Source organism: Periophthalmus magnuspinnatus, chromosome 23 (assembly GCF_009829125.3).
Source record: "Periophthalmus magnuspinnatus isolate fPerMag1 chromosome 23, fPerMag1.2.pri, whole genome shotgun sequence".
Taxonomy (NCBI): Eukaryota; Metazoa; Chordata; class Actinopteri; order Gobiiformes; family Gobiidae; genus Periophthalmus; species Periophthalmus magnuspinnatus.
In genome coordinates this window covers 16901135-16913367 of record NC_047148.1, presented here as the reverse complement: position 1 = coordinate 16913367, position 12233 = coordinate 16901135, and the positions used below count along the sequence as shown (strand labels likewise).

The 12233-nt window shown below is 38.8% G+C and overlaps 1 protein-coding gene across 3 annotated transcripts; it reads right to left on the bottom strand.

Moving 5' to 3' along the window:
* Nucleotides 1-190: 190 nt before the first annotated feature.
* Nucleotides 191-11720, bottom strand: xrcc4 (X-ray repair complementing defective repair in Chinese hamster cells 4). Of its 3 annotated transcripts, XM_055231948.1 has the most exons (9): nucleotides 11394-11449; nucleotides 9889-10022; nucleotides 9441-9619; nucleotides 6980-7146; nucleotides 5875-6006; nucleotides 5621-5760; nucleotides 4163-4295; nucleotides 2256-2303; nucleotides 412-614 (listed from the first exon to the last, which is right to left on the bottom strand). In XM_055231948.1, the coding sequence occupies exons 2-9, from the start codon at nucleotides 10019-10021 to the stop codon at nucleotides 512-514; spliced, it is 1035 nt and encodes a 344-aa protein (XP_055087923.1). In that variant the 5' UTR covers nucleotide 10022; nucleotides 11394-11449; the 3' UTR covers nucleotides 412-511. The 3 variants fall into 3 exon arrangements, with proteins under 3 accessions (XP_055087924.1, XP_055087923.1, XP_055087922.1); XM_055231949.1 differs by lacking the exons at nucleotides 2256-2303; nucleotides 11394-11449 and adding an exon at nucleotides 11631-11720 and having other exon boundaries at nucleotides 191-614; XM_055231947.1 differs by lacking the exon at nucleotides 11394-11449 and having other exon boundaries at nucleotides 413-614; nucleotides 9889-10035.
* Nucleotides 11721-12233: the final 513 nt, after the last annotated feature.

The following is a 12233-nucleotide window of genomic DNA, read 5'->3' as shown; positions in this document are numbered from 1 at the left end:
GCAGAGGGAGACGCGTCATTACGCACACTCCCCTCTGCTATCGTCATTCTTGTAAAGAGAGGAAGCGAGTGTCTAAGCACCAAAAAGATTAAAGAGGATGAGGATACAAACTTGACAGAGAGAATTACAACAGCTTTACTAGTTTTTAAAAGGAAAAAAAAAAGAAATAAACATACACAGTGGACGTTTACACTTTAAAAATATGTTTATTGTCATTATAAGAATTAAGTTAATGTTCAAAAAAAAATATTTAAAATGATCAGGCTGAGGGAGTTCCTGACTAGAGCCTGTCTCTCAAAAAGCATACAATGGATAGTCTAAAATTTACTTAAAATGAAAATCTATTGACTGTATATATATCATGTATTATGGTGTTAAAATGATCACTAACAATAAAAAAATGTATATTTCATAAGTTAAAATGTAGCTTGTAGTACTTCATCAGTTTGGTCTACTTAGTGGCAGTTCACAGTACATGAATCTTGTGTTTTTGAAGTCCACTGGAGAAGGGTCAGAAGTCCTCAAACAGGTCCTCAGCGTCTGAAGTTGCTGCCGCAGCATCTGTGGAGCGGTGGGGCGCCTGCTCCACACTGGGTGCTGGAGGCGACTCGCTTCTGTATCAAACACGGAGAAACACAGAGATGGGGTCAGTGGGCTAATGAGGCTGGTTTACAGCACAGTTTTCCTGTTGAGACGGGAAGTCCATGAGGAGCTAGACTAGAACCACATGGGCACACACACTTTTATACCTGTGTGCACATTTGCACTCAGATCATCGTGTGTGTGTGTGTGTGTGTGTGTGTGTGTGTGTGTGTGTGTGTGTGTGTGTGTGTGTGTGTGTGTGTGTGTGTGTGTGTGTGTGTGTGTGTGTGTGTGGGGGTGTGTGTGTGGGTGTGTGTGGGTGTGTGTGGGTGTGTGTGTGTGTGTAAGTAATAGTAGGTCAGCAGCTACCCCCACTCTAAGTGCTCTACATCCAACATTTACCTGTGTGGGGGCTTTCTCTGGTCTAACTCTGTATATTTTACTTAAGTTAAACACAGTGGCATGGAAGGCATAAGATACAACTAAAACAAAATAAAAAGTCACAGTTTGGTTATACATGTTTCAACCCAAGAGACATTTTCATCAAATGCTTTCCTAGCTGCAAAAGTTTGTGTGAGTGTACCCCTCACATTTGGACTGCATGTTGGAATGCTGAATATTAATCCCAGGTTGTTTGAAGACCACCCACAATTTTAAAATGAGGTTCCACTCATTAGATTTTGCTTTACTAACCCTAAGCTTTGACACCAATGCAGATCAATGATAATGAGTTTTGAACATTAATAGGTGGGAAATCCTTACTAATTGCATTAGAACAAGAAAAGTGTTGAGTGCAGAGGGGGAGCTGATTGATGCAGCTATGAGACCACCACGGTCCTGAACACATGGCAGAAACCATGTCGTTTTGACCCTGAGAGATGAGGTTAAGCTTAGACATGATCATATGGAGTGGTCTGGTGACATGTCAAGAAAAACACCAATTAGAGCAGGTTTGGAGCTTGCGAACAAGCAAAGAATTTCAAAGAGTAAAGTTTTTTTGTGCCCTTAGGACACCAATAATAGAATCACACAAAAACTATACGATTGATAATGATTATTATTGTGATGAGGTGTGTCAACAGTAAAACCGTGTTTGGGAAAATCCATATTTGATATAACAGATGATATGAACTAAACTGTCAATGTTTTCAAAAGCCTTACATTAGCTTAACATTTGCTGTGGTGACACTGAGAAGGCAACTGAAGAAAGCTCCGGGTACTGAACCCTCAAACCAGTGTTTAATGTTTAATAAAAAGAACATGCTCCACTGTAAACATTATTATTCTGTGAAGCCCAGAGCCATTCTAAATTAAGCAGACAATAACAGCGCTTTGCTTTGTCTTGATAACATGCAATTAAGCAGAAAGCTTAATTCAATTTCTAGTTTGTCCTGATGGGAATAAAACAAATACTACTTTCAGTAAACAGCAACTGTACCTGAACTTAAATTATAATTTTAATTAAGAAATAATGTGGGAATACAGGAAGTAAACCATACATTGAGGTCTAACATTTGCCTTAGTAAGCTGAGCAAACAAGGCAAAAATAAGTACTACAATATGAGCAACTGCATTCTTGTATTGACACTGAGCCAGGATATACATTTTTATATTGAGCTAAGCCTTTCCCAAAGGTATCTTTTTCCAAGTCGTTCTCTATGGCCTCTTTTCACCTTCTCTTTTCTACTCTTCTCCTTCTCTCTACTCTCCCTGTGGACAACCTGCACAGAAACACAAGGTGAAAGTGTTAAGCAACTGCAATGAAAACACAATGGCTGGGTGTAGTACTGCCAGCAGCTCTGTACCCCACACAAGAGCAGACAAAGGGCCCACTGCTGCAGCCTCGTCGGGCTGCTGTTTGCCAGCTCAGAGGGGGTCTGCTTCTGGAGGCAACCATTGCACACTGATCAAACACCCAGCCAGCCACAGCTGCTCATCAACTCACTGCTCCTTTTCTGCTGAACTGAGTAGAGCTACACTTTGGGCCATCTGCATTTGGCACAATTTACAGTCATTGGCACTCAGATGTTTGGGTTTCTACAATGAGGGTTTCAACATACAAACAATGTTTTAACTAAGATTATACAAAAATGCACATATCTGAAACAACCACAACTGAACTCAATCGTGAAAAAAGACATACTGGGCACAAGGACCTTTGGATTATGTTGTGAAGTTGTGCAGACTTATGAATCAGTCTGGAAAAAATATAATTACATAATAATGTTTTTAAGCCCAGAGACTGGACTTGTAAACATTTTTTTTTTTTTTGCAAGAAGTGGCTATTAAGGCTTATATTCTAAATGGTATTGTTATGATGATCATTTTAATTACAAAGCAGATTTAAGAAGAAATAGAGCAATCGTCACCGGACAGGAAACCATAATAAAACATATCTTAGCAAAACTCTGAGGATAGTGAGCCCAAGACACCGCCCTCTCAAGTGTTTGAAGGGACAACTTCCCATCAGTGGAAAGAGAAGACTCGGTAGCAGCTGGTGTGCCTAAAGGAAAGTGTTACTATGTGTGTGCAAAAGACACAAGCACAATCAGCAGGCTACAGTTGCTTAGACCTAGGAGCAAAAATCATAAACCTCGCACCAAAGGTTTTTTATCACCTGTAAAGCCAAAAAGGAGAATCTTTCGATATTTGCAAATATGTGAGTACCCTCCAGAGCTCATTTCTAGTCCAGACACTTTTCTGGACAGCAGCAACCACTGACCTAATCTAAAAGTATTGCGTTTCCCACTCTCTCCAGGGCTTTGAACTCACTGAAACATATTGAGCTCTGCCTCTGTCAATAACAATGATAAAAATTTGACTTTGTGTGTGGTTAAATGTTTAGTCTAGCACTACCCTCCCAAGACTTTCAAGAATTTAATGACCAAGGTCAAAGATCATGTCAACACCTGGACTCCGACGGCATGAAAAGACATCACCATTATTATTTTTTTTTATCATTCTAGTATTGAACAGCCAACCAATCTAAACTTTAATGCCCATTGCACATGAAAGTTACAAGATGCAAACATTTTGATGTGACACCTAAGATTGTATTTTATCCCATTCAAGTTTGTTGTCAAATAATGTATGCAAGTATGTAAGAACCTAATATGGGCAAAACTTTCCCACAATAATAATAATAATAATATGCCTAAACCCATTTGAGCTTTACTTTTGCCCTAAAAATGATGGTAACCTTGAACCTAGAAAATGGCCAGGTCAGGGGGTTAAAACTGTAACACGCCACAAGGGTTTGGGTGTGCTTGCCTATCATAAAAAAGCCTTGACAGGGACGTTTAATGATATTTGATTTTCCCATTCAAGTGAATACCAGGCAAAGAGGCAGAAAGTGAAGTTTGGGAATCGGCAAACATATACTACCACTACAATAAACAACTCCAGCTTCAGATGACAGAACAATACATTTAACACGAACGTTTAAACAAACAACGAATGCAGGTTCAGCAACATATTACCTTAGCACCACTTAGCAGGGTCTCTACACTGCACACTAACCACAGCTCATTAATTCCCGAGTCATACAAGCGCAAAAGTAAACAGTAATTTTGTGCGGTACCTTCTCTTCTTGGAGGTCTGTGGTTTAGACGGCTGAGGAGCTGGTGGATTCAGGTGACGAAAGCGGCGTTTGCGACATGGAGCCACATCTATAAGGTCATTAAGGTCATCCAGTGGGCTTGGGGTTGTGCGTTCTGTGAAGAAAAACAAACAAATAACGCAATAAAAAAACAAATTAATAATTAATTCTATCATATAGAAAATACAAAATCTGCTGCAACTATATAGAAGCTAGACAACATAATTCAAAAACATTAAAAAAAAGATCATATTTTAGCAACTGCACAAAAGAAAAACAAACACAATGTATCAGATGTTGAAGAAGAGTTTGATTTAACTGGTGTCTGAGGGCAGGTGATTATGTAATTCACACAGATTTTCAGTACTCCTGTTTTTTCCATTCCTCCACAGCCTGAGATATGACATCTGCCCATGGATTTGCTATATTTCACTTTACTACAAAACTACAGATTGGTACTCATTACTTATTAAATCAGCCTCAGTATGCATCTAACTGAGGGAATATTGGACTAATCTAATTCTTTACCGTCATAGAAACTGCATCGTGGGACGTTTAATAACAAGACTAGCCTGTGGCCCTAGGACTTAATAATATTCAGAGTACTTTACATGTATTTATAGTCACTCACTCTGCACACTCGATGGTAGTAAGACATTTCTATAGCCACAGCTGCCCTGGTCTACTAGACAGACAGAATGAAGTGATGCCGTTTATTTTCCCAAAACTGTTCAGCCTTTTATATATATAGTAAAGTCAAAACACATAAAAATATAAACTCTAAATGATTTAAACTTCCCCTTGTTTTCTTCACTCTGTTGGCAAAACACACTAGACTGAGTCATTGTCCTAGCAACAGAAAGTAACATTTCCCCTTAGACCCAGTACACAGATGCAGGACTTTCCCTGCTAGTACCTACAAGAGAACCTCTGAATGCATAATTTAAGGTGTGGATAGTGGAAAATAGCGAAACAGCTTTAAAGAAGGCAAGTCCCTTACCCCACCCCGTTTGGTTCCACAACCTTGAGTCCATGCAAATTACACCAGACACATTTAACTCTGTCAATTCTCATGGGACCTAAACACTGATGAAAAACAATTCAACAATTCATAAAGTGCTTGTACGGTGCATTACATAACTCACTGATGTAGTCACGGCCAAAGAAATACATACACTCACAATGTAAACACACTCAGCTACCAGGGCAACAGCTATGATGTCAAGCTACTATGGTTACAGGCATGTTCAGGGTCAAGACTGTTGATACACAGCGTGACTGCTTAAGAAAATATACAAAACCTCTGTTTCTGGTGCTTTTTAAAAGTCAAGACCTTAAATGGTAAGTTTCTGTAGCGGATGTAGACCTGCATGTTTTTATGATACATGCACAAAACAATTTGGTTGCAAAATTCTTAAATTGAGGACAGCTTAGTCTCACCATTTGTCTCAACCTCTGTCGGGGTCTTCTCAACAGGTTTGGGTTCTGCCTCTTCGGTTTCATCTTCAGTACTTCCTCCATATTCGTCCTCATCATTGTGCTCAGAATGTCGAGTTTGGTCAGTTTTTCCATCAGAACTTCTAAGAATAAAGCCACACCTTATCTCTATATTATTTAAATTATATAAAAATGTAAAACAAAAAAGCACCACACATTCTATAAAAGAAAGACTGTTGTAAGATAGTAAGATGTACCGTTCTTCCTGCAGACTTGTCAGAGTACGGTGCAGACTTCGAATCTTTGCTTTCTTCGCATTGAGCACATGGATAAATCGAGAGTATAGTTCCAATTCCAGTGCTTTTTTTCCACTCGTGTACTGCTTCAGTCTAGACACAATACAAGAATATAGCAACATTTACTGTAGTCCATATATAGCTTAACAAAAAAGAAAGGAGTTGACAGTCCATCTAATAAAACACAATATATAATATATATTTATATATATGATCAAATATATATATTTACAACCACATAATGAACTAAATAGATATTTATAGTGCACCGTGTAACTTTTTCGATGAAGAGTGCTTGTCTCCATGATTATGTTATAGACTTGTATGTATGGTACTCAACTGATTAAAGTTCAAGTACTTTATTGTCCCCGCAGAGAAATTTGTCCTCAGCATTTCCCTCATCCTTCAATGCTGCTGGGGAATCTCCTCAAGAGAAATGGGTGTGGCACTCATGATCTTGTGCTAGGCTTGGTCAGACTCAGGACTACCTTAGCTGGAGGATTTTAGCTACAGTGCATGTTTTGGGAAAAGCAGATGACACCAGCAGTTGAAGTTACAGATCAGATCTTTGGAGAGGTGAGCCCACACACAGTATTAAGTCTTTAAGTTTTTTTGCAATAAAAAATATCTGCAATTGAATGAATGCAGGATAGATAAGCTTAATGCCATCCTGTAAACATTCCAGGGAAAGTAATAACATCTCCAAGGAATCAATCAGGTGGAAGACTCTCTAAGGGAAAGGTTACAGAGTGCACCTTTAAACAGATGTGGAATATATATGAACTGTATAATATGTGTTTGTGTGTTTTCTTTTTTCTCTTTTTGGTAGTGAGTAATTCAGCAGGATTCTCTGACTCACTCGGCACATGTCTGCTGGGTTACACGCACACAGCTGTGACGTACTTTCATTTCAAGATAATATGAAGACAGAACCTTCTCATAAATGATGTGAATTTGGCAATATGCCCTTTCCAAGTCTTGTCACAACCCAGCCATACATCTGGTGCAGAGGTCACTAGTAACATGGTGTCACTGTCATTGTCAGAGTGGAGTAGTTTGTATTTACTGTGCGGTAATGCGCTGGTGCTCTTGATTCAGTCGCTGGTTCTGCTCCTCTAGTTTGCAGTTGTGTCGTTCCAGTGAGTTTCTCTTGTCCATGCTGTAAATCAGTAGGTCCCTCACTGCCTCTGCAGGATCCGAGAGGGCTGTGAGTGCTACAGAACCAAGCCTGAACTGAGACAGACAGAACAGAAGGGATGTGGCTTTATTATTGTTGAGTCTCAGTATTTTTTTAGTATGTGATATTCAGCCTTTGGAGAAGCAAGTCCACTCACAAAGTGCATGTTTTTCAAGGAATTAGAAAAAGGAAGTTTGACTGGACAAATGCAAGATAAAGGTGCAATACATGGCATTCAGTTTAAGAAAGTAAATCATCAGACACTGTTGACCAAATATACCAAGGAATTCAAATGCCTCCTGGGAGCATTTCAGTTAACACTTCCAGTTGTTGCATCATTCCAAACACTCAGTTACAAAATGATGGAAAATTTATTTTATGATAGATTAAAATAAATATTCTTTATTTATATATTTATTGCCTTTGGGATTTTTTTTAGGAATCGCCATAAAATGGGGTTGCAGAATGGGTTTGCAGCACATGTTCCAAATGCGTAACGTACTACAAAACTACTGGACACTATTACACAAAACTACTGGACACTATTAGACATTTGGACCAACAGTCAAATGTTTTTGTTTTTTTTTAATATAGCAGACATTGGAGCTTGTCTTCACTATTTTGGCTCTTAAACCATTTACATGGGCAAGGTCTCTGATGAAGTCATAGAAATTCCAGTTTCAAAAGACATTTCTGACGCAATTAGGTACTTCTGCTGCAACTTCTTGCTTAATTTAAAGGCTAATGCAATGAACTAAAATAAAAAGTGAAAAAAGTGATGTAATCTTTTGCAAAGTAATTCCAAGTATAACCTCACTGAATACATGAATGGTACAGATAGAAAAGAAGACAGAAAAAAATCATTTTAGTGGAAAAGAGGTCTTTATCCACAATAATCTAGTGATATCCATACACCATCTGATTGTCATTAAAGTCCACAGTACTGTACTGTGAGAAAGTGATTCAACAATGGGCTATTGTAAATCTCAGTAAGGAAAATATTATAAAACCAAAGCAAAATTTTCATCCAAATAAAAACTTGTGCCCCATTCTATATGAATATGACAGATATGAGAAAAGACGAGCGTACTTTGAAATATGCTGTCAAACTCACAAATGCCTGGTATGCTAACCACTGCATGTAACAGCTGCACATCTATTCAACAGGCTCAGTGTAACTTCTATTAAGCTCCTATTAGAGGGCAATGACCAGGCAGTAAACACAAGCCTTTCATTATGATTGATAATGATATGAAATACTTTTAATGGTGTGCATGTGCAATGCACATTTGAAGCTCCCATATAGCTCATAGGTTCAAGTGAAAACACTTGAACCTATGAGCTTACTAAAAATTGAAAAAACTAGGCACTAAATGAAATGTGTCACAAAAGTATATATTTCTTTGGGTCAGGTGGGAAATTGGCTATGGGGTTAGGTGTCCCTTATATCCTGTGACACAATATATGGTCAAGATGTCTTTGATCTGGTGAGTGGCAACACAAAATGTTACCAATTTTATATAATTATTAGAAATATAAAAAAATGTTCAGTTTCTGTGTGTGATTCTGCTATAATCAACAAAGTAACAAACATAAAAATATATTTTTTATATGTATACCTTCTTGGTCCTGTGAAGCTTTTAATGGGCACATATCTCATCTTATATACAAGACAGCACTCAGAAACAACTAAAACACTAATGATACCGGTAGTTTTGACTCTCAACATAGATGTCAGCCTTTGTAAAGTAGCTTGAGACAGCACATATATGAAGCAGAGTAATCATTAAATTTGTACGTTACATGGGTGTGCATTAAAAAGTTCAGTCCTACAGTAAAAAAAAACTCAACTCCATTTGAGGAGTTGGACTGAGGTGACAAGCTCTTACCTAAACTTAACAATGACGTAATGAGAAAGAATTTCCATAATATTTACGCAAGGGGTTTCTGACCAATGCCCTTTTGTGGCACCTATCTCAGTGGGTCACAGACCTCTTCTCTCTTTTACCAGTGGTTTTACACTTAAAAATTGTTACATCTTACATCTTGTATAGGCCTATTTAGAATCCTTTTATGGGAATGTTTCATCTTTTATCTTTTCAGCTGTTGTGATTGTGATCAGCGTTAGCATGTAATGTTTTCTTCTGTCAAGTCAATCTTTAATAAACCCAATCTAATCTAATCTATAACTGCCAAACTATTATTCATAAACAATCATTGAAAATATATACAGCAATTGTCATCACTTCATTACAATCATCACAATTTAGTTTGGACTGCTTTGTCTACGACAGACACCTCCTCATGAGAGAGACACTAATGATGAGTTTAATAGTGTGTTTGTACTCACTGAGATGTCTTTTTGCACTTTCTCGTAGGCCAGCAACACATGCGTGCTGCTGCTGGTGAGAGTGAAGCTGTAGGAAGTGGAGATTTCTGTCCCAGTCAGCGCCTGCTGGATGTCTTGGACATACTTTTCATTCTCCATCTCCAGCTCCTTTGCCTCCTCACATATGGCTGCCTGAGTAACTAGACAGACAAACATCTTGCAGTAAGAAGATGCTCAGGACACTGGATGTAGAGGCAAATTCAATGAACAAAAATGCAAAAACTACACAAACATTTTACTTTGGTTGACCCTGTCCTCTGGAGACAAAGTGTATTAATAAATGTGCAAAGGTGAAGTGGGACCACACAGCTATTTGGAAACAACAGGTCAAAGTGCATGGAACAAACATAAATCTTAAAGATCTTTAAAATGTGAGGGGAAAGTGATGCCCTGATGGACAGAGTTGCACCTTCTCCTCTCCAAGCATCCTGTGCATCTGTCAGCAGTAGCCGGAACCCTGAGCCCAGGTCTGGTCCACTCCAGTCCAGCCGCAGGAAATAAGAGGAACCTGAGAGAGAGATCTGACGGACTGAAGTGTGCATCCTAACAAAGAAATTGAAAATGGAAAAATTAAAATAATTGAGTGACACTATATTAGGCTAGACTAACATAATAATGTTTTTCTGGCATGAGGATTCCTTTTTAATTTGACTGATTTGGCATGGCAAAATCCTCTATTGTTATAGTAATAACACAATTCAAATTGTTTGAATGGACAAAGGCCCAGGAAGGAATAAGCCTGAAAAGGATGAATTGTTTTTGACCAGGTTCTAATGTTGAGGAGCTTCTTGCTCCTGTGAGCCTTTAGTAGAAATTAATAATATACTTCACTTATAGAGAACTTCACATTTGCCAACAAAAAGTGGTAAAAGCATAACAAAAAACTAAAAGAAATGCATTTCCACTCCTGGACTTTTAACAGATGAGCATATGTTCAACCTGGGAACATGTGACATGTAGGCATTTGGAAAAGCCAAGGGGACCCATTGTGCTCTGACAGCCATAAGGGAACCTAATCTTTTGGAACTCGTATTTTGTGTGTCTTGAGTTTGATTCTACTGATGCAGCACAACATCCTAGTTGAAAATGCTGGTAGTGGTGAATAACTGGCCCCATGCTCTCCTTGCCAAAGAACAATAAAACCCTCTGAGACAATATGTTTGGCCCCATGTTGAACCTCTGACAGGAGAGCAGATCTGGGAGAGCTACCCCCTGTGTCAGATAACTGCTGAATAGATTTGCAAGGATGTCCTGAAAAAACTGATACTACTGATAAAAATGAAAAGCTGACCTGTTAAATTGAACACATATTTGGTGTCCTATAGTGAGTAATCTTTTGTTCCATCTGCTATACTATAAAATCTGATTAATTCATATAATCAGAAAAAATACAGTGGCACAAATGCTGAGTGATGCCATGATAAGCTCTGATATAACCCATCAATGATCATCACGGGTCCTGAAACATGCCTGTTGTAAAGGATTAGTACACCATGTAAGCCTAGCTTTGTGAACACTGTAATGTAACACACAAACCCCATTATTATTGTTGTAAGTACAGCCCGAGCTGAAAACCCACACCTTACCTGACTAATAAACACTTAGTGCCACATGCTTGCTAACGGAGCAAGACGCATGTTGAAGCAGAAAAAAGCAGCCGCATCTTTAACAACATCCTTTTAACACCTGCTACACGAATGTATTCAACCTCCGAAATTAGATGGTACTGGAAAGTGTTTTCCTATACTTAAAGTGTAATACTTTTGTTCCATGAGCTGAGAGCAGCAGTGCAGAGACTGACTCCTGGTGTATGTAAACATCAACACAACTGGACAGAAGCGCCAACAAGCTACAGGTCACACACACAAATAAAACAACCACAATCGCAGCTGAAGATGACACTCTTTAAATTACCCTTTGAGTAATCTTGATAGATTCGTATTTTTGGACTTTGAAAGAGCTTATATTACGTCATCATTAAGCGACAGTTTATCGCGTCACATGACACTTTCCCACGGAAGTTTCCACGGCACCTCCCCATTCACCTGCAACTGACGCCGATATTACTTAAGTTATTATGTCAGGAACATATTGGCTCGTTCTGAATAGTTCAGATCATAGCTCCTAGTTCCTAGCCCCTAACTACTTCACCTTTGGAGCTACGTGACGGGGTCAAACATAAGAGTCCTCGACAGACAGAAGGAGCTTCAGCTGCGTTTGGAGAATCTGACCATCCTCACCTGCAACAGGAACAAAGGAGCAGTCACATGACACTACAGCTGTTAAAAAAACAACTACAACACCCACAAAACGGACTACAATAAGCTCTCCACATTCTCCTTTACTGCACTGCATTCTCCTCTACTACAACATGACGGTGTACTTAAATGACCCCAGTGTTTGAACATGAGAAGCTGCTGTTTAAGAAAACGCTCCACATTAAACCTCATAGACTGTAGATCTGAGATTTTGAAAACTTTAAAACATAAACCACCTCCAACATGACGATATGCGCCCATGCACAGAAGAGAATATTCTCCAGACTCACCATCAGCTGCACAGCCCCTGCTCTGTCCTCTGTCCCGACGAATATTCAATCAAATCCTGTACTTTAGTCCGTCTGTTGCAGAGCACAGAGCGGAGTTTATGCAAATTAGCCATGTGGCTTTAAGTTTCCTTTTTATAAACATAAACAATGTGCGCAGATCTTCCCTTAGGTTATTATGAAGTCTACAGAAAAAGCGCGTGAAGCTG

Bases quoted from the DNA above. Each gene is read 5' to 3' on its own strand.
- xrcc4 (XM_055231948.1), bottom strand. From the start codon at position 10,021: ATGCACACTTCAGTCCGTCAGATCTCTCTCTCAGGTTCCTCTTATTTC. The intron at 4,296-5,620 runs GTGAGACTAAGC...TTTTCTTCACAG, and splicing joins GACAGAGGTTGAGACAAATG to AACGCACAACCCCAAGCCCA. The intron at 615-2,255 runs GTGAAAAGAGGC...TGTTTGATACAG, and splicing joins AGAAGAGTAGAAAAGAGAAG to AAGCGAGTCGCCTCCAGCAC.